The 22,284-nt window shown below is 30.3% G+C and overlaps 2 protein-coding genes and 1 pseudogene across 6 annotated transcripts; 1 reads left to right on the forward strand and 2 right to left on the reverse strand.

Moving 5' to 3' along the window:
• Positions 1-343: 343 nt before the first annotated feature.
• Positions 344-3,972, forward strand: LOC137829511 (WAT1-related protein At2g37460-like). Its single transcript, XM_068636322.1, has 7 exons — positions 344-612; positions 696-758; positions 850-966; positions 1,353-1,584; positions 1,676-1,837; positions 3,301-3,452; positions 3,552-3,972. The coding sequence occupies exons 1-7, from the start codon at positions 413-415 to the stop codon at positions 3,757-3,759; spliced, it is 1,134 nt and encodes a 377-aa protein (XP_068492423.1). The 5' UTR covers positions 344-412; the 3' UTR covers positions 3,760-3,972.
• Positions 3,973-4,066: 94 nt separating this feature from the next.
• LOC137829509 (uncharacterized) lies at positions 4,067-7,442 on the reverse strand (annotated as a pseudogene).
• A 5,668-nt stretch (positions 7,443-13,110) lies between these two features.
• On the reverse strand, positions 13,111-19,051 carry LOC137829510 (type I inositol polyphosphate 5-phosphatase 8). 5 transcript variants are annotated; one of them, XR_011084025.1, is made up of 11 exons: positions 18,737-19,048; positions 17,788-17,833; positions 17,567-17,651; positions 17,049-17,142; positions 16,789-16,893; positions 15,691-16,006; positions 15,287-15,483; positions 15,092-15,200; positions 14,817-14,965; positions 13,565-13,995; positions 13,111-13,406 (listed from the first exon to the last, which is right to left on the reverse strand). XR_011084025.1 is itself a non-coding variant. In XM_068636320.1 (11 exons), the coding sequence occupies exons 5-11, from the start codon at positions 17,129-17,131 to the stop codon at positions 13,686-13,688; spliced, it is 1,269 nt and encodes a 422-aa protein (XP_068492421.1). In that variant the 5' UTR covers positions 17,132-17,142; positions 17,235-17,468; positions 17,567-17,651; positions 17,788-17,833; positions 18,737-19,048; the 3' UTR covers positions 13,111-13,685. The 5 variants fall into 5 exon arrangements, 4 of the variants coding, with proteins under 4 accessions (XP_068492421.1, XP_068492419.1, XP_068492420.1 ...); XM_068636320.1 differs by adding an exon at positions 17,235-17,468 and having other exon boundaries at positions 13,111-13,995; XM_068636318.1 differs by having other exon boundaries at positions 13,111-13,995; positions 18,737-19,051.
• Between the last annotated feature and the right edge of the window lie 3,233 nt (positions 19,052-22,284).

Below are 22,284 nucleotides of genomic sequence, written 5' to 3' on the forward strand. Positions count from 1 at the left end.
AGGTAAATAATTGAAACTAACCACAGATTCTCCTTTCCTTTAAGCCTCTGATTGGTATTGGATACTCATTTTTTTTCTTTATTTCTCTTTAATAAAAATATTTTAAATTTTACTTTATTTTCTTATCTATTTTCACTCGTATCACAGAATTCTACAGAAGTCGATTTGTTTTACGTTTGAACTCCGTTTACGAGCGTGAAATAACGGAGTTCGTGTGTGTGCCTAGTGGACGCAACTGATATACTCATAGCAGCAATAATTTTTTACAGCACCCTCTTAAGGGACGTGTCATTTTTCAATTGGAAGGGCAATACAAATAACCATATAAATACGAGCCTCTTACGTTGTATCATTTCATTCTCGTGGCTCAACAGATTAGTTATTAAGGTTGTTCCAGGAGCTCTACCAAGACATGGAGAACCAGCAGAAGCAAAGTTGGTTCGAAAAAGCAAAGCCTTTGGCAGCAGTGGTATCAATACAGTTTGGATATGCACTCATGGATATTATATCCAAAGCTGCAATGAACAAAGGGATGAGCAATTATGTGTTCGTCGTCTATCGCCATGCAGTTGCATTCTTTGTCATGGCCCCTTTGGCATGGTTTTTTGAGAGGTATATATATATATACCTTTCTACCTCTATGTGTGTTTGTTTTGTGTGTGAATAATTGAAGTAACACTGCATCGTTTTAACAGGAAAGTAAAGCAAAAGATGACACTGTCAATTTTCATGAAGATATTGGTGCTGAGCTTGCTAGAGTAACTATTTTCCTTCGTTGCTAAACACATTTAGCTCTTCTTTTTTAATGGAAACATGTGATAGTAACTTCAATTTTTTGGTTTGTGGCAGGCCAGTTATTGACCAGAATTTGTATTTTTTGGGGATGAAGTACACAACAGCAACCTTTGCCGTTACCATGACCAATATGCTTCCTGCTATTACCTTTGTCTTCGCTTGCATTCTTAGGTATAACTAACTGCATTAGTTCATTCTCTCTACTAATGGGAAAAAGAGAAACTAGCTTTCAAATATGGTCGAAAACCAATCAGATAAAGTGTTGCCGTGTTGGTTTTGCTTGCTTGCCAACCTGCTCAATCATAGAGATTCTAAGCTAATAAAATTACCACTTTTGTAAGAGTTTAGACATGCATTTTTTAGTTTAATTCAAGATTAGTTTTAAGATGATTGTTATAAAGACTAATGAACTTAACTTGTGCACCTGACAGTCTGTGATTTGGATAGTGTAAAACTCTTTTGCTCCTATTATTCATTCATTCTTTTTTTAGCTTAACACATCATTTCTGTGTGTATACGCTATGATAAAGTTAAGCAATTTCCGTTGTTCTGATCAGGCTTGAGAAGATAAATATAAGAAGTATACGCAGCCAAGCGAAGGTGGTAGGAACTGTAGCAACTGTTTCGGGTGCCATGATCATGACACTGATTAAAGGTCCAGTGCTTTTTGGGTCACACGTAAGCAATGCTCACAGCCAGAATAATGGGACTAGTACTCAACATTCAATGACAGGGTTCGTAATGATCACTATTGGATGCTTTTGTTGGGCTTCTTTCATGATCTTACAGGTAAAAAAAACATAACAATTTGATTCACAATCATGTATGTAAGTTGGTGTATACATGTATTTAATTGACACAACTTGATCTGTCTGTGTAGGCTATTACGCTAAAAACCTACCCTGCTGCACTTTCTCTTTCGGCATGGATATGCTTAATGGGCACAATTGAAGGTGCTGCAGTGGCTTTAGTCATGGAAAGGGGCCACCCTTCAGTTTGGTCTCTAAAATTTGATATGAGATTGCTCTGTGCTGTTTACGCTGTAAGCCCTTTCAACCTAACAATTCTAAATATGACAAAAAAAAAGCACGTTAAATGCAACATGCATTGCATGGAATATAATATAAATACTATAATGAGGAAAATGACGTTACCAAGTGGCAACTTTATTCCTACATTTGTTGGGGTTCGCAAAATCCACTTTCTAATATAATGTTTTCCTCAGCACCCTTGTGAAATGAATAGAAAATTCAAAAATAAAAAGTATACAAAAAAAATGAGATAAATAACTTAATGGGAAAAAAACAAAGGAAATGAGAGAAGGAATGAAAAATATGAGAAAGTTGACAGTAAAAAGTATGTTTAGTAGAGGGTGATATTCTATCCGAAAAAGAGAACCCACTATAGTAATATAATATGTATTAATATTTTTTAAGTTAAAAAATAAAAGAATTAATATTTTAAACGAATTGCTTTTGGGTGTTAAACATCACTATCCAGTATATATACCCGCTTTTATTTTTCTTATTATTAATAATATACTAATATGTATTAGTATTTTAAATTAAAAAAAATAAAAATAAAAATAATGAAAACATTAATATTTATTTTATCAATATAATACTATGTATTAGTATTTTAAATTAAAATACTAATATTTTAAATTATGGAATAAATGATTATTTTTGGGGGTATTAAATCATCACTATCGAGTATATATTTACTCGCTTTTGTATTTTTTCTTTGAAAATTGAGATGATCTCTTAAAATATTCCTAAGATAAGCTTAACCAAAGATGCACTAGTTAAGGTAATAAACATAGGAATTAAATCATGTTACTAATATAAGACTATAATCTCAACTTTTATTATGTAAGGTATTTTTCTACTTTCCTCTCATGCCTCTTTAATTAATAAAGTGACACATTATAGCAATTAAAATTGATAAGAGAAAAACTTTCAGTTGTTTAAACGTCACGTTTTAATCAAAGTGGAGCTGTCACCTTCAAATGGAAGTATAAACTTTGTGTGTGGTTCATTTCCTTCTATAGAGCTATGTTGTCAAGCTACTACTAATATTAAGCTAAAAAAAAGATACAATTCCTTACGCCTTTAAGATATTATTCTCTAATTAAAATGAGATTTTCTTCCCAAAATAAATTCGATTTTTTCAATAATCAGTTAAATAAAGGTTAGAATTTAATGTAACATTACTTTTCAAGGTGAAAGATCAACTCTAATTGGAAAATAATACTAAAAATGTTAAATCTATTTTGTTCCTATTAGGAAAAGTTTTATCATAAATATCCATAATATTCTCCTATGTATTTTTTTTAATACATATTTATTTATTTAATTTAGTATGAGAATGACAAAATAGGGAATCAGACCAAAATCATTGATTCTTCCTTTCTTATGGTTTTAGAAGGTAAAAAGAAGAGGACATAAAATATTTGAGAGTCAATATATAATGTAAATTCTAATAGATTAAAACATTGATATGCAGGGCATAACCTGCTCTGGAGTGGGTTATTACTTGCAAGGAGTGGTGATGAAAAGTAGAGGCCCAGTCTTCGTAACAGCCTTTAGTCCACTCTGCATGATAATCGTGGCTATCATGGGCTTCTTCATTTTGGCTGAGCAAGTTTTCCTTGGAAGGTAATCATGAAAATGAAGTACCTGTGAATCTATGATATTTTTTAGTACCTATGATATCACATTAACCAGAACCTTACTGAAATCTGATAAATGTTGCAGAATGATCGGTGCCATTATCATTTGTTTGGGCCTATACTCTGTGGTGTGGGGAAAAAGTAAAGACTATAGCCCATCAGACCCAAATACTGAAGAGCCCATAGTGGACATGGACAATGCTAAGGAAAATTACACTTGCTGCACTCACGGAGTCACCACTGCCACCAATTTAGGAAATGGAAACACAACTCCAAGTGAAGAACAAGTGTGAGGAAAAGTTGCCATTTATTTCAAAACTTCAACTATTTTAGGACATGTCTGCATGAGCAAAAGCAGCTATGTTTGTTCCTAGTTGTTTAATCTTCCACGAAATACAAGAACACAGATTTTAACGTGGTAGATAAGAAGCACATAGTAGTGAGAAATACATTATGGTTTTGCATATTATATGTCACAATGTAAGAATAAGCCCCTTCAGATTTCACATCATACAGTATTTCTACATTCATTCAGAAAAAGAAAATGGTAATGACTCGCTAAGAAGATGCCGACTCTGGAGTAAATCCACTGGATAAAAATGAATGAGCAAATCACAGAATATTTTGTTGTATTAATAATGAACTCGACAACATAATCAATTTACCTTCATGAAATTTATCGACTATAAGCTACCATGAATGATCCAATTTGCAATACATATTTCATTTTGTCTGGTAAATTCCCTACGATTTTCTCAAATGGGTAAAGGATTCAAAACCTATGCATATCGGTCAGCAAAAGGTGTATCAAAAGATGGCTCCTATGAAACCAACAAAGACTGTCCTATCTTGTAACTCAAAATTTCTCCTTTATTACAATTGCTTTACTTGTTTTGCACATATGTGCTGGAGTTCCCTGCTGCAGCCAAAAAAGATTCTGTAAAGGAGGAAGGAAAATCAAACGTGAGAAGGAGCATCTCGGATCAATACAAAGATATTAGACAAATCCAGAAAACACAGCGTAAAGGAACATGATAAATTACCTTTCCAGATGCAGAAGGATTTCTGATTGATAGGTGAACCAGTTACAGTCTGAATAACTTCAAACAGCATGCTCTGTGGAGTGCTCCTCAGCTCTTGTACAACCCCATAAATAGTTTTCCCATTATCAAAGTAAATGTGATTATTGGGGTGTTTTGTCTTGCAACCAGCATGTCGCTCAAATTCATATGCATTAATAACCTGGAAGAAATTTAATATTAGTCAGAGATAGCATTTTGGCTCAAAAAGGATTCTAGTACTCTGTGATAAGGATCAACCAAACTTTACCTTTGAAAAATTACACGAGTGACAACTGCACAAATACCCAGCACCTTTTATAACACCTCGAAGTTCCTTCTAACAAGCATAGGAAGAACCACACATGTGATGAAAGATAAGCTACTGTGAAAGATTAACTCATTAATACTAAATTTTACCTCCCGTGACCACGCTTTATACTTTACTGAGAGACCATCCAGCATACCGGTGGATAGCAAACTTCTGACATTTGAAGGGAAGTTGTTTGAAATAGCCTTTTTAGACATTTTTATCTCCTCTTTTGTCTTGAGAATATTTTCAGTTCCAGGTGCAGATGTCTGTGTTGTACTTGGAAGTAAATTAGAACTAGATGTAACCATCTCCTTCTCTTTCACAGCTTCTGACTTGTGTGAAAGTGCTTGACACATCAACAGTTCATACTCAGAAATGAACAAGTCTGAGGGTGTTGTGTCATCATCACGGCTACCAAAACATATGATAGTGCTCTCTCCATTATCATAGGATCGTGGAACAAATGGCACATCATTTCCCTCCTTGTGGTAGGTGTAATGAGATGATATAGTGCCATTGTCAACCTTATTGTACAACTGGTTGGTTAACATAGAATTGCCATGGGCCTTATTGTAAGCTTGAGCAATAGATATGACATTGCTATCCACCTTACTGAAGCCCTCATCCATTGATACCGTATTACAAATCTCATTGAATGTTGGATGTACAGATAAGCTGTCATTTCCCTTGTTATAGGATTGACCCATTGACATGAAATTGTTATCTGTACTGTCATACGAACCATTCATTGCTATTATATTGGCTCCCCCTTTGTTATAGTTGAGATTTGCTGACATGGAATTATCACCCGCCTTGTATAGACAAGGATTTGACAAAGTGTCACTAACTCCTCTATCATAGGGATTTTTTGTAGTAACAGACATGACATTCTCGGATCCCTTCACCTCGTTTACTCTGACTTTTCTAATTCCATCATAATTAAAAACTAAACGAGGATCTTCTAATGCAGTTGATATGGATAAACCAAACGAGGACCCACTCCCAAAGGGGTCCATATTATCCTTTCTTTCCACACTCAACTTATCATCCATGCTAACAGAGGGAGTATTTGCATCTTCAAAAGTCATATTTGCAGCATCTGGGCCAAAAATTTGTTCAGTAAAATGACCATTTAAAGAGTGAAATCCTGAGGAATTCCCCCAGGAAGGAACATTCGAGTTGAGAATTCCAGATAACAAATTGTTTGGAGCATCTACTGCTTGTTTCTTATTGGGAAGCAGATCCAAATCAGGGTCATCCATGAACCATGAACAAGCACGCTTGGAATCAATTCTAGAAGAATTGTCATTTGTCATGTCACCATCATTCAAACATCCAGGGCTCTTCCCCATCCAAAATGCTTGATTGTGGAACGACTGTCACACAAAAAAATCATTAGAAAGAGGCTCCTTCCTACCAAAGAATTTCAATGTAAAAAACCTTGCCACTAAATCGAACTATAGATACAACAAACTTTAGCATGCATCTGGTCACCAACAAGGAAAATGATTTATAAATACAAGTGCCATTAAGAACCATGAAAAGGCAAAAATACTGCCTCGCCTCCTCTTAAACCTCTACATCACATCACATTTTCTAAAGACACCTTAAATTATGACTGCAGAAAATGGATCTGAACCAAAAATGTAAGTACAAGATAAAAAAAAAAAAAGCTTTGCACATGAAAACACTCTCATCTAGCTCTAGATTAACACACAATGAATATGCATGCAAATACGATTATTTCAATTAAATTTCCTAATCGAGTCGCCATAAATTTAACCACAAATTCCACCTATAGTCAATTGCCACCAACAAAGAAAATAAAAAACAAAAAATAAAAACAGCAATTTTGACAAAGTTTTAGATTAGCTTAAAACTGCTTCATCCCCCCTCCCCCCCGGACCAGCTATGTAAATATTTGAAACAAAGCACAACATAAGTTGAAGATAAAACAAATGCATGTAGAAAAAGGATGCAGAATCAGCATAATCAATGTTTAGTGAATCATGCAACAAAAGGATATACTAATTGTAACTGGAACAGAATGGGAAAATTCCAAAGCAAGACACATTTTCCTTACTAGTAACACAAAGTTCCGATTGTAATTAAAAATGGAGCACAAAAGCACAAGCAGCAGCAAACAAATATTCCATGCAACGAAGCACAAGCGAAACATACCATTTCCCTCTTCACTGGTTACCAATAGATTGAAAAGCTATGCTGGTGTTTCCAATGAAGCTTGCCAATCAATAATGAGAGCTGTTTAGTCAAGAAATTTGCCTGCAACCGAGCACCCCCAAAAGCAACTTAAACTAAAAACCGTTGCTTTAGTCGAAAATGGAACATGCAATGATAAAAACGGCATCTTTGGTGGGTGCAGAAGCTAATAAAAGTTGGGTGAAGAAAAAATAGGAAAACTCACATGTCAGTGAAAGGATGAAGCCGAAAAGAAGAAAAAGAAGAGCATTTGCATCGGTTTTGATTTGATTCTGGTAGCCTAGAGAGTGGAAATGCGTTACTGTGAATGAAGCAATGAAGCTACGTTTGACAGAAAAGGGTTGTGAATGATGCGAAGCAGAGGCACACGGTAAGATCGGTAAGGGGAAGTAGAAAGATATTGAAGATTTTGTGCTTGTCGGAAAAGTTAAACCGTGGTGCTCCGCACGATCGCATCGTCACATTAAATCTTTGCCGTACACGTGGCGACATCGAGTTCTGTGCGTCAGAGGTTCATCATACGCCGGCTGCTTCGCCTCCCCTTACCTTCTCAATTCTTTCAATTTTATTTTTTAAAAAACTAAAAACATTTATTTCGTATATTTACTTTATTCTAATTAAATAAATTATAATAACACTTTATATTAGAGATGTTTTCATGCGTTAAATATAACAACTTAATGTATACTTGAAGTTTAATTAAAAATATTCATTTTAAGTATTTAAAATATTTTTAAATTTTTGTTTGAGTATTATAATGTTTAATTGTTACTTTCATCTTTCATCTTTTCATTTTTAATTGTGTCTATCAATTCATTTGTTTTATTTTTAATTTTTTTAAATTTTTTGATCAACTTTTTTTTTCTCTTCCAATTATTTTCTTAATGAAAAAAAATATTTTGGTAAAAATAAAAAATATTTTAAACAATTATTAAATAAATTTTATTAATAAAAAATAATTGAATATATCCAAATTTGTAAGATACATAAATTTAATACAAATAAAAATATATAATTTATTTTTAAATAAAAATACAAAAACATTTTTTTATTTAAAATTCTTCATTTATATATATAAAAAAATCATATTAAAAGAAATATTATTGAATCTTCATTTAATTAAATAGAATTTTAGAAGAATAAATTGTATTACAAATATTTTTATTTTATATTATTAAACACATAATAATATTAACATTTTCCTCACCCAAAATTATAACTATAAAACAAGAAAATAATAATAAAATATTCATCAAAATTCAGAAGGCATCTATTTGTTTGTTTGAAAGGTATTTTACATAGAATTAAATATAGAAAAGTCTCTTTCACATTCAAAATTACATTTGTAACCAAAAGGAGACAGTATAATAAAGATATTATCATATTCCAAGTGTTTTAAATGATCAAAACTATCCTTTTTGTGAATACTTTTAATTTCAAGTTTTTTGCTGTGCATAAGTTTAGCCATAAATGTTTTTTTCTAATAACTTTTTTCTACTTTATATAATTTTCCATGCATACATGTTTTCATACCACCCTCATTTCATTATACATCATCCAAAATAAAATATTTTATAAGAGAATAGTGTGTATATTAACCTTTGGTAACACATACTTTTTTATATATAATAATATAAATTAGGAGTAAAGTTTTGAATCATATATTTAAGAGATAAATTTATTTATCACTTATCATTTATTATTTATTATCTATACTACACATGATGTTTCGTATAAAGATTGTAGTACCTGACACAAATTTTATTACACTACAAACGTTATCTAAGTTTTTTTATTATATCAAATGTTTTTTTTCAAAAGAGTACAAAAGTATTACTACTTGAATTTAACTCCTTAACAATATGAAGAATATAAATATATTTATCATTCAATACTTAGTAATATAAAATATCTTAGTCATTAATTATAATATCTTTTTTTTAATTTTAATTAATATTGCATTCAAAATATATATTAGTAAGATTAAGGAATTTATTTTTTAACAATAGAACGAAATTAAATATTAAGTCATCCATATAATTAAGAATAACCCTTTTAGTATTGGTTATATAACATACTTTAGTAGTTTATTTTAACTCCCTTCATATAGAAAGAATGTATATATATTTATTTTGTAAGTAATGATTTTTTTTAAATGGAGATTAGAATCGTACTACATATTAAGTATAAAAATATAAATTTTCAATTATTCAATTTATTTATTTAAAATTTATGCAATTAGATATTAACTTTTTAATTGTAAATATTTTTTATTTATATGTAATAGTAATTAATAAATTTATTCAAAATACAATATGTCATTGAGTATTAATCACAATGAGATATCATGAGATCAACATTTCAATGTAAATATTAATTAATAAATTTAATGTAAATATGATATACACAATGGATAAACATTATATATTTTTTGTTTTTATTTGATTTGATGTAATTCTCGTTTGGTTTAATTCTCATATACATGGTTTCACATTAATTAACGATGAATTCAACTGTATTAAAAATATTGGTAGATACTTATTACATCGTATTAATTTCATATTTATTTTGTTCCATCTGTTTTCAATATTATGTTCTAGGATTTAAATATCCTCTGAATTCAAGGTTATAACTGATATTATAATTTATTGTATTCTGACATTTGTTTTTATTGTTTCTTAAACTATGTGCAAGTTAAAAGATTCTAAAACATCATCTATGTTGGTAGCTTTTATAAATAATGTAAATTTGAATTTTAGTTTTAAAGGACTTATAAACAATTTTCATTATGATTATTTGAAATAGAATTTCATGTATAAATTTGTTTCTATGATAAAATAAAGCATTTATGCAACAATGTTAAATTTTCACAAATGATTTTTTTTAATTGATTATGAACACAGTCTTATATATTTATATAAAAAAATTATATAATAAAACTTATCAACGGATAATTTTAGGAAAAAAAAACTTTTCCACCAACAATAACTTTAGATAAAATATTTAAAGAAATAGAATTTTAATTGAACTAAAAAAGAAATAGTTTTAAATCTATTTATAAACTTTTTAGAAAACTTTTTCATTAGTCATTTACTTTAAAATTATATCACTATTAATCATAAAATAAACATTTAAGTCTATTTAAAAAAATTAAAATAGTTTTTAAAAGTTACTCCCATAGTCCCACTAAAATTAAAATTTAAAATTATTTTAATAACTGCAATCAATATCTTATTCTTTAAATTGATTTTACTAAAACAATCTTATCTCTCAATAATTTGATTATTTGAACTTAAACAAAGAAAATAACTAACTGTATTGTTCGATCGTAAGAAGATGTCAATCGTTTAGCGATGGTTCTAATAACAAATATTAACATCTAAAAATTTACTTAAAATCTATATGTTGGCTCGAAAACCTATTTTAACATCGGTCTAGTGTAAAATATTCAACTGTATTAAACTGTATTTACATTTAAATATGTCAAATCGAATAATAACTTAAACATCGAATTACCTTATACTAAAAAAACACATATTCATGTCGGAACTCAACGGTGATTCAAAGAGATTAAGAACCTTTTCAACTATTTTGTAAGCAGATAAACTAATTTAATTTTTTTTAACCACGTACATATTATTCATTGGCAAGGAAAATAATTAATACGGGAACTTTAAGCTTAAATTTTGACTTTTTATAAACAATGTATTAGTACATACTATTCCATTCCTCGAAATAATAACTAACACCATCTAAGACTTTTAAGCACAGTTTTGGACTTTTTTGAATTAAAAAAAAAACTAATTTAAGCTATTTTTATTTACAAATCTTCTTTTCAAACTTCTTACTTCTATTTTTTATTAGTTTCTTTACAAAAGTTTTAGAATACAGTATTTAAAATTTTAAATTAAGAAAAAATTAAAAATCTAAATTAATATTTTTCGTGTTTTAGTTTAATTTATAATAGATGGTAAACTCTAAGATAATTAAACCAAACATTGAAGTTTATTTTGGTAGAAACCAATACATTAAGCTATTACAAAGTGGGATCTCCAACATAAGCCAATACTTCTCATTCAAACAAAACAAAAAAATAAATTAACACCTTACTTAATAATTTGTACTATAGAAATACTATTTGTAAAATAGTATTTTTTTTTAATTGTTCTCGTAAAAAAGGACTGAGAAAAATTCTACCTATTGAACTCTCTCACTCAGTTAGTACGTGGTCTCTTTCACATGGTCTCTTTCACAGCTCATGCTCATTTACTCTAGTCAATTTCTTCTTTTTTCCGTAGGTTCTCGATTGGGAAGATGTCTGCAAAAGATGTTGCGACAGTCAAGTAAGTATTTAGTTTTTTGTGTTCGGTGTAATTAATGCACAATAATAACATACTTTTTTCTTAAAAATTATAATGATTTATATGTTTATTATGGACCCGTTGTTATTGGTAGAGTAACATATTACCTAATGTTTTCATACGATTTAAGAATGTTAATCTCTTTCTGATTTTAATATATTTTGAACATGTCGACAATACTGAATATCGAAACTTATAGATCCGTCAAATTCTAACCAGAAACAATATCTCTACTTTGATGTAAAACTTTTTAGAGGTTCTAAAATATAACTTCTCTAAACAATGATCAAAAAAAATATCAGAGTTATTATTTATTTTGAAATTGAATTACTTTGTCTTTTGTCTTTTTGTTGTGTTAAAAAATATCTTAATTAGTTAAGAAATAAAGACGTATATAATTGTAAAGTGGACCAAAGTCTACCTGCTACCAGAGTTTTCAACCAAACTATTCACTTTTTTTAATTAAAAATAAAAATAAAAAATAATTTAAAAATATTAATTTTTGTATGATATTTAAATATACAAATATGCAATAATAATATTGTAACTTAAATTATTAACATTTATAAATTAAATTATTAGTTATAATAAAATAATTTAATAGGTAAAGATAATAAAATTTATATAATTAAAAACATTAATTAATTGATTAAATTCATAAAATATTTATATGATTAAATATGTTTTATTTTAAATTAATAAAAAATAAACTTTTTGATTTACTTGTCAATAAATTTTGAGTTCACTTAATCACGATGGGTGAATCGTTTTATCTCGTTTATGACGGATAAAAAAATTGAAATAACACAAAATAAGTTAACATGTGTAAAAATAAAAATGTGTTTTCATTCTCCTATATGGAAATCTGATTTTGTTTCAACACGTGAAAGTAGAATAGAAATGAAAAAAAAAAAACCTTAAATATATTTTTAATCTTTATAAATCAACGCATTTTAATTTTAAAATAATATTTTTCGTTCTTATAAAATGATAGCTTTTGGGTTTCTTACAAGATGCAGGTGGAGTTAGGGAAATAGAGGGTACCAAATAGCACTTCCCCAAGGTTAAGTAGGGCCAGACCTGTATGCTCATTCGATTGGACCTTGCGTGCCCAAACAATTGCTTCCTACACCATATCATTCCACCCAAATCCACCAAATCCAGTGGAAAAGACGAAAATATCCTTAATTATTATTTTTTGTATTGCGGATTTTTTTTATCTAGAATGGCCTTTTAATTTTTGTTTCGGGATTTTTATGTTCGGAACACAGAAAACCCGATAGAATATATTATTTTTAATTCTGGATTTTCATATCTAGAATAAAGGATATTTTTGGAATTTTTAAAATATGTTGGGTGCAGGTTCAAAAATATTGGGTGTAAGAAGAATTTGCCAATATGTTTACCCAAAAATGCGTTCAAATATTTAGGTAGCAAAAGCAATTTATAATTAATAATCAGTAATTATTAATAAAGCCAATTAATGTTGACATTAGAACAGGGCGGGATAAGTTCTGAGTGGAGGCCTATGCAAGAGAAAATATTGCGAAGAATTAACATTCTAATTTAGATTAAAAATTATTTAAGGTAAAAATACTGCAAATAGGATAAAATTCTGATTTATATGATTTAATCTCTTAAATATTAAAATATATTGAATACACAAAACAAAATTGTTACGAAAGCTAAAACTTATTTAAGCATTTATTATTTTATTAGGAAGATTCCGAATGACAAGTATCATACTACGCTGCTATAGATTTTTTACACAACAAAATTCGATACACTGTATTGAACAACGACAGCAAAAGTAATAAACAAAATGATTTACAATTTTCTTCAAATGGCGCTCAAACTAGAAATCATCCTTTGTGAACCAAAACATTTGGAAGATAGTAGTAACCTTGTAGTTCACGAAAAGCTCAGCAAAAAGAAGCTTGTTACTCTCTTTCTTCACTCCAATGCTCTCCCTCTAATCATTGCTAGCTCTACACAAAGATGTCACATATTTTTAGCTTGGGTAGCCAGAAGGGTGCATGCATGCCAAAGTGGCAATTGCAAAGGCACGCATGTGAACTTTTTACAGCATAAATTGAATCCTCTGTTCCAACAACTACAAAAAAAGTGAGGAACACAGAACCCGAACCTTGTCAGGGCACACCGCGAGCTGCGGCAACTCGATGCTCGTGTCACATTCTTACTTTACTTTCTCGAAAAGTGGTCACTGCTCACCACTTAGTGTATATATAGTATCCTATTCCTGTGTACTAACTCAGAACCCTGCAAGTGCGGTGTTTATGTTCCCTCGTTAGTAACAATAGTTGTTCTTCTGCCTGAACTTTAGCAAAGCAAGACGAGGACAAGCCAGCGTTTGTCAAGGTTCTGGAGGAGCATGACCTTGACATTGAGATTGAGCTACTCTCTGATGGAGCAATGCAGGAACTTAGCTTCGTACATCTCTTGTCCACATGAACCGAGAATAGTGAATACACTGGTCTGTGGTCTGAGAATTTGGACTCTCCTCTCACGTACCATAACTGCTCCACTCCTTCTCCTTTCCACAGAATTCGATCGCACCTTTTGTTTTGTCCCACATAAACAACTTCACTTCAGTTCTCATCATTCATCAATGAAACATAACTAGAACAACAATGTGTACGATGATGTTGTTCCACCACATGTCATCATTTGTTACATCAATGCTTAAAATGTTTTATAAATAATGATTCTGATTCGTTAACTATGTAAAAAAAATATCATTACTGAGAAGCAATTTGCCTGGCTGGCTCTGTGCATGATAATAAAAAAAATGAAGGTCGGTTATTGCAAACCTGACCTCATTTAACTTAGTTAATTCAAAAGAGAAGTGTTTGATTAAGACGGGGTTTTGTTATGGTGAGATTTTTAGATTGGTGGATGATAATTGGTGGAGGTTTCATGTGGTTTATATAAAACTATATTGAAAAGGATGATGATATAGAATATACAGTGTTTCCCCGCGACCCATCATTCACTCACCATTTTGGATTATGTCATAAAACGTAGCCAATGATTTTACTTTATTATTGCTTAAATCACTTGCTTATATGGTTGACTAATTCAGAGCATTAAACAATGCACAGTTGCGAATATATTATACAGCACAGGGAAATCCTTTTCAGAGGCTGGTTCATAAAGAATTGCAAATGGTATTACATTACGTACCAACCAAGTGAAGTTGCTTAATTATGCGTAGCATGGTTGAAAATTATGTTCAACTAGAGATATCTTAATCGCAAAAGGTCATCACTGAACGTCACAGCATATGCAAAACAGACGGCAATAATGCACATGATCTAATGACATTCCCATTGTGGATAAGAAGAGTTTTGGCTTCAACAAAAAGGTTTAAAGCTTACCAAGCCGGTGTTCGTCGTTTTTCCTTGGACTTGTTGGTTTGAGCAACATACTGGTCAGAATCAAATAAGTATTTGTAAGTTGGTGCAAAGTATATCTTCCCTTCCTTCCACTCTTTGAACACTCTACCAGCTCTTTGCTCTATCCTTAGCTGTCACAAGAGAATGAATAGAACAAAATGGTAAGACATAGACAAAAATATTATTATACCTCACGCATTTAAGAACATGTCAAGTAAGAACACATAAACAAAATAAATGGTAATATATATAATTACCTGATCCTTCTCTAACAGAGCCTGCCAATCATTCTTTTTCAGTAGTTCAAGTGTATCATCATAACCAGCAGCAAGGCGATAATTCAAATCCCCAAGCCAAATAATCTTACTGCAGATACCAAAAAATTTAAAGGGTCATTTAGTAACTAAAGGTAATTGATAGATTATTTCTCAAATTGGAAAGAAAGAACATACTCATGCTCTAATATGGTTTCAGGAGGGAGTGGTTGACCAGGAGCTTTGAATGAGTGAGAAAATTTAGTTTTCTTTAGGATCTCTGATACGTCCAAATTTCTTCGTATCTCGTCACCCTCCTTCTCTCCAGAGGCCAAGTGGGTATTAACCAAGCAAAACGTCGTGTGGTACAATGTCATGCTGATTGATACTGAACCCTGTTGAATTAACCAACAAAAACAAAAGTGATAAGCAACCACATACATCATCATTCTAGCTAGCTAGTAGAAACTCTAATGCAAAATGGTCCCATTGCAAAATCTAATGCAAAATTTAATTTTTAAAAAAATGTTCACCCCTAACATGACATGGGAAATTAACAAGACTGAATAATATATGAAAGGAAATTAGAGGAATGAACCAACCTTATTTCCTAGATAGCCCATGATGCCTCTACCAACGGAAGACACTTTTAAATTGGTGACATGCTTGTAAAGATCCTCACGTACCCACACGCACAAGAAGATACCCACCATTTGTTTACTTGCTGCAAGGCAATAATAATGCTCTTGTTCTTGTTCATGTTCACTTGAGCTACATAATAATGTAGGAGAACTTTCTTCACTCGAGCTTGTGTTAGAGTTCAAGGCTTCACGAATCAGAGTGAGCCACTTTGTTGCTGGGCCACTGTCCTCTGGCCCAAGCACGTTCCCTGGGTTTAGAGGTATAATTTCTTGGAACCTAAGGTGCAATGTAGTGAAAACAAAATTTAGTATTTTAGATTATTCTACAATCAACACAAAGACATCAATTTGTAGGAAGTGATGGAGCAAAATGATTTTCACATGGACATTATTTCAAGTCCCTAGAATTATCAGGGGCAAAACAGTCAGCTGAGAATGGCCAAAAGCTAAAACGCATATGCACGTTATTATGAGCTGTGAGCATGTTTGGTTTGCGTGGATGGCGTGGTTCATCCAGCGAAGCTCATCAATTTAACAAAGGTTTCACTAGTATGGTTCAAGGTTTCTCGCATCACTCCAAAACTTGCTACATGCAAAGTGCTGGTAGTTATTTACATGAAGGGAGTTATTTAAAAAGTAAGATTAGAACCTGTAACAATTGATTAAAAAATTGCCATGCAGTCTAATACAAAATACATATTTCAATTCAATTTGAAGAAAGTAATATTTATGTGCCTAAGGTTAATTTTGAATATAAAGCTTCTGTTTTATATACACGAGCTAATTATATGAGAAGAAGGGTAAAATTTGTCAGTTACATTTTTGGCCATAATTTACTCTTCTGAGATAAAGCCTCTGAGGTGTTGAGACTTTGGAGTCACCACCATAACCAATAATAAAAGAATTAGAGTTGTGAAAACTGACAGCGTAATTATGAGTACAGACTCTGCACTCCTTGAAGTGAGTAAACAAGGAAGTTTTCACAAGAGGAGTTGTATAAATTGGAAACTGGTATTGGTAGTATCAACAAAGAAGGAAGAATAGAATAAAATAATATACCCAATGACATAGATATCAGCTGGTGAAGGCAACATCAACCAATCCCTCAAGTTCAATCCTTCGTTGGGTGACTTCCCTCCCACATTCCACGTCCCCACGAACATCCTACAAACCCATTCACAGACCAACACCCTCGGTCATCTTTTCCAACTCAACAAAATTCTATAACCAAAATTTCACTAAAAACTAGCACTAATTTTAGTTCCTAACACATAACATATCACAGTTATATTTCAAACAAGCATGATGGATATGTTTACCTAAGGTTGAGCGTGTCGATGTCACTGACCACTGGAGTCTCCTTCACTGATGCGGAATGTTTCAATTCGATTGTGGAATCCATCTGCCACCCCTCTTTGAAAAAATCCAAATAACCATAATCAGTACTAAAATAAACAAAAAAAAACACTAATTTATGTTGTTTTTTTCAAAACAAGAGACCCTACAAGAAACCTAAAACCGTGTGGCTTTGCAGTTGCAGGTACAGTGATCATAGGCCAAATTGAATTCCAGAGAATTAGCCACCCACGTGGCAGATTCAATGGAAAACATCCCTGATGGGACCCAGGGCCCCGGTAACAAATTTCGGGCACCCTTATCAATGTCACTTCCTTTTGTTCCATCACCATGTCTAATCACACTACACTAACCCATCTACCACCAATCTGTCCCTCGAATTGCTGAGAAATCCACGTTTTCACCCCCAAAAAAATCAAATCAGAAGTTCAAAACTGTAGGGGGAAAATTAATAGAAGGAAAAACCCGAACCGGATTTTACCTGGTAAAGAGTAATCTGAGGGAAAGCTATCACCGTTGCTCCTTTTATTGAGCCACTTTCTCACATTAAAATTTGGCCATGAAGACTGTAACCCGAAAATGAGAAAAAAAAGGGGGGGGGGGGGGGGGGGGGGTGAGAGTGAGAGAGATCATAAAGAACATGTATGACCAAAAGAAGAAGATAGCAAGGACATTTAGGTTGGTTGTATAGTGCAGACATACCTTGGATATCTTCTTCTTCAAATTCGTTGTCATTGTTTTTCTCCAACTGAACCAAATAAGACAACAGCAAATGATCAGGAACGATAAAATGGCATGAGCACGCAGGTGCCGGAGGTTAAAAAGCAACAACAGCGATTATCTAAATCCATGTGGGGATTTTATACAATTAAAGTTGGAAATTTTGGTAAGTCATCAAGGGAGAAAAAACAACAAAATGGGTCTGCACATGAGAATTTTGTTTTTCTTTATTGTACGAGAAAACTAAGTTTATTGTTTGAAATGCTATTAAAGTAGTTTTGAATAGTTTTCAACGGCAATATTTAAGACCCAGTTGCAGGGGAAACGGAGACAGCTTCTGAGTAATAAAAACATTAAAAAAGAAAACGAAATTGGGTTGTGTTATAGAATATACCAAAAAAGAGAGAAAGAAAGAGCTTAGAAAAAAGGCTAGGTGCATCTTTCTCTTCTGTTCTAAGGAATAATAATATCTCTTTATTAGAAGCTCCAGTTTTGCGCTTTACAGGTAAGAAAAACAGTGCGTGGATGAACCGAGCATCTGTGATCACATTCAACGTTCGTTCAAAAAGCGAAAGTTTGCGACTTTTTTCAAGGCAAAACCTGCACACTAACTGGGGTTGTCTGCATCCAAAACTAGAAGAGCGAAAAAGAAGCGGCGTGTGAGAATGGATGGAAACACATCAATCAAACTGGACCCGGAATAGGGGTGGTGAAAACGAAACGAGGGACACCAAATCCGAAGGCTTTTCGAGAACGCGGAAAGAACAAAAAACAAAAGAGAAAAAAAGCATGGCAGTGATAGAAGCAAGACAAGAGCATATAACAAAAGAGAAAGTGGAATATTATAGAGAAGTGAAGTGGGTCAACGGCATTGGTTATTGTAGTATAGTGTGTGAACAAATGAAAGACTAAAACGATGAAAAGCACTTACAAGAATTGAGAAGAATGGTGGTTTTTGGTGTGGGGTTTCAGTGAAAATGATTCAGAGGAGAGTGTGGATATGAAAGAGACTGGTTATAGTCCCTTCCCGGTTTTGATGCTTCCTTGATCCTTCCCCTTTGATAATGATGGTGAAGGGTGAAGATTGAAGAGTGAAGAGAGGTAACACATAAAGGTTTTTTGTGATATATAACACTGTTCTGTAGCTTCTATTCTAGTTTCTTTGCCTTTATTGGTTTGTAGGGAAGGAAAGGTGGAACTCAGAAAGAGATACAGAGGATGTTTTCTTTTGGGGGCCTTTCTTGGAAAAGCCTTCCTTCCATAAACAACATAAATTAATATCTTTCCCACTCCAAATTACTGGATAAATATTTACTTATGTAATTAAAATAAATAAATATTTTTTTTTAAAAAAAACTTCATTATCTTTTCAATCTTGTTACTCATTTTATTTAAGCTGGTCCCAGTTAATAAAAAGTTTAATTAAATATAACAATTTTTTATCTAATTAACATTAACAAATAAATGTTGATAATTTTAATTTAAGCATGATGCAATTTATGGTCAAGACCTTGTGGAAATTTATAAAATTAACATGTTAATTTTACAGAAAAATTGGTTATAGTGGTACATTTTAAGATTGAGAGACTTAGTATTAAACAAATTATATTATTACATAAATTAACATTTTATTAATAAAGGAATAAATAAGATTAAAAGATAATTATGTCTTTTTAAATATATAATGTATATTATAATTCAGATTTTAATAAATAAATAAATAAATCATTTCGAATGTATGAATTATATTTTGAATGTACAATGACTAATGGTTTTATTCAAGGTTGTTTTTAAGAGTTTAAATTTAAGGTTCATTACAAGGGATCAAGGTGCAAGAGGAATTAAGTTTCCCCGTATGTTAGAACTACTCTTTTAAAGTTTAATGTTTTATTTTTCTCCTGCATTTTTTTTTCAATTTAATATTATTATTATTATTAAAGTTTTCAATTTGGTTTAATTTTTAAAATTACTCTATATATTCCATTCTTTAAATATTGAAAATAATGGATGAAAGCAACATCCTTTTGATAAGGCTAGTAATGCCCCCAAAATAGCATATATATATATATATATATATATATATATATATATTTATATGCATACATCAAAACTAATAAAATATATACTTTATACATTACTTAAAAATACATATATTAAACAAAACAACTAATGATAATATTTCCAATTCTAATTATCCATGATTTATTTATATATCATTAGTCACTTTAAAATATAATAAAGTAAAACTGAATTGACTTTTTTAAAACTATAAATATTAAATTATCATCACATATTCTAATATCATATAACAAAAAAATCACATGCATACTAATTTAGATAACATAATCATCAATTGTTTCAATAAAATTAAGGTAATTTTTTCATATTTTTGCGTAATTTTTTTTATATATTTACGTCTTTTGTCAAAATATTTCTATTGTCAAATTATTCATATTAAATAAATATTAAATATATGTTTCACTATAGACTATCATCATCACAAGTAATTATCATATAAATAATTGTATATGCAATTATCATCACATACTATATTATAGTATTAGAAACAATTCAAAAAATACATACATACTTAGTTTAGATAATTACAATAAGTATCAATGGTATATCCAATTATATCACATTTTGATGTTTTTTTAAAAAAAATTATTAAATATGTTTCACCAAAAACTAACACCTAATTCATCAGAAGCATTATAGGAATAATCTACCTATATTTATTTATGTTAAGGTGGTTCATTATAGATACTTTATAAAACTAGATGTATGAACCTTCTTCACTTTTTCACCACCTCCTAAAATCTTAATTTATGGTGATTTAGATTATTATTGGAATAAAAAATATTTATTTTCCTTAATAAATTTATCTACTTAATATTTCAACCACAATAAATCACGATATTGTCTTTGGTACCTACACACAATCATAATAGATCACAATAATATTCCAAGCATTCACATAAATACACCAACATGTATATTCACACACACACTTACACTAATGCATACATATAACACATACATTATTAACATTTTATGCCAAAACCATATATGCATGTCACTATAGCAAAAATTATATTGCTTAAGTTACTTCATGTCACTTTTTGATACCTTCTATAAAGGAGAGATAATTTATTTAGCCTCTCTCTTCCTCAAAAGTTTTTTTTTGCCTAAGGAACCAATTTTAGAGGAGAGAAAACTAACATTTCCTCTCTCTTAATCAAACACGTCACTTAATCACTTGAAGGACATGTCTAGTTGCACAAGTCATCAAATTTTAGAATACTACCAAAAAAATCAAATTCTTCATCATGAGTGGTTAAAATTTCGGAGAAGAAAAAAATGTTTTAACTTCTCTCTCTTTCAAGTTATTAGTTCGATAACTAGCATATGTCATTTGAGTGACGATGAAGTCACTTAATAAATAATTATTAAATGCTTTGAGTTATCACGACGTCACTTAATAAATAACAATAAATGCAATCAATGATTTTGAATATCACTCACTCGAGTTGTGACTCGATGCTCAAATGAGATATATAGAAAAACATTATATCAAGACATATTCATAAAAAAAAAATACTCATCATTGTTTTTTTATGCATGTTAACATATGTAAAAGAACCAAATATAGATGTTAAACACCTAATAATACAATACAAGAAAATTATTAAATATAAATTCATTTTAGAGACCAAAATAATTAGTTACTATTTGACTAAATTAAAGACTATTCTATAAACTAACGAAATTATTGGTATCTAAAATAGTTTATATTATTAATAAAAAAATTATAAAATAGTTAATTTAGAATATAAATTACTCCCAATTTAAAAACTATTTTATAAATTTTTATTAATAATAGTTTCTAAATTAATATCGAAATTAGCTATCAAGTTTCAACTACTAATATTTTATATTCTTGATGAGTCTCTAAAAGATTAAGAGAGACAAATTTAAAATGTAAAATGTGTAGTAACTAAAACATTTGTAGCTAATGGTTAGATACCAATATAGAAACTATTTTATAAATTTGTATTATTAATAAAAATTGTTTTATATGACACAATATTTTTTTAATTTATAAAATGCTCTCTTATTTAAATATAGAAATTATTTTATAAATTTTTATTATTAATAAAAATTATTTTATATATTGTAATTTTTTTAATTTAAGAAATGCTCTTTAATTTATTTAATATAATAACTAATTATTTTAATTTTTAAAATTAATTTTTATTTAATGATTTAAAATTTAAAGGCTAATTAGGTTGATAGAAAAAAAATATTTGATTCATTCTAGTTTAAAATATTTATTTATTACAAATTTTAGGGATATAAAATAAACATTTATACTTTTATATTTTTACAGCATTGTATATATACTATTAATTAAATATTATACAATATTAAAATTATAATATTAATTAATCATGGTTAAGCCAATAAACCACGAACCAG

Source organism: Phaseolus vulgaris, chromosome 7 (assembly GCF_000499845.2).
Source record: "Phaseolus vulgaris cultivar G19833 chromosome 7, P. vulgaris v2.0, whole genome shotgun sequence".
NCBI lineage: Eukaryota > Viridiplantae > Streptophyta > Magnoliopsida > Fabales > Fabaceae > Phaseolus > Phaseolus vulgaris.

Coding starts and splice junctions, on each gene's coding strand:
- LOC137829511 (XM_068636322.1), top strand. CDS start 413: ATGGAGAACCAGCAGAAGCAAAGTTGGTTCGAAAAAGCAAAGCCTTTG. Junction 1,838..3,300: donor TGCTCTGTGCTGTTTACGCT/GTAAGCCCTTTC, acceptor ATTGATATGCAG/GGCATAACCTGCTCTGGAGT. Junction 3,453..3,551: donor GAGCAAGTTTTCCTTGGAAG/GTAATCATGAAA, acceptor TAAATGTTGCAG/AATGATCGGTGCCATTATCA.
- LOC137829510 (XM_068636318.1), bottom strand. CDS start 17,820: ATGACAACGAATTTGAAGAAGAAGATATCCAAG. Junction 17,652..17,787: donor TGAAGAAGAAGATATCCAAG/GTATGTCTGCAC, acceptor TTCGGGTTACAG/TCTTCATGGCCAAATTTTAA. Junction 16,007..16,788: donor GCTGATATCTATGTCATTGG/GTATATTATTTT, acceptor ATTGCACCTTAG/GTTCCAAGAAATTATACCTC.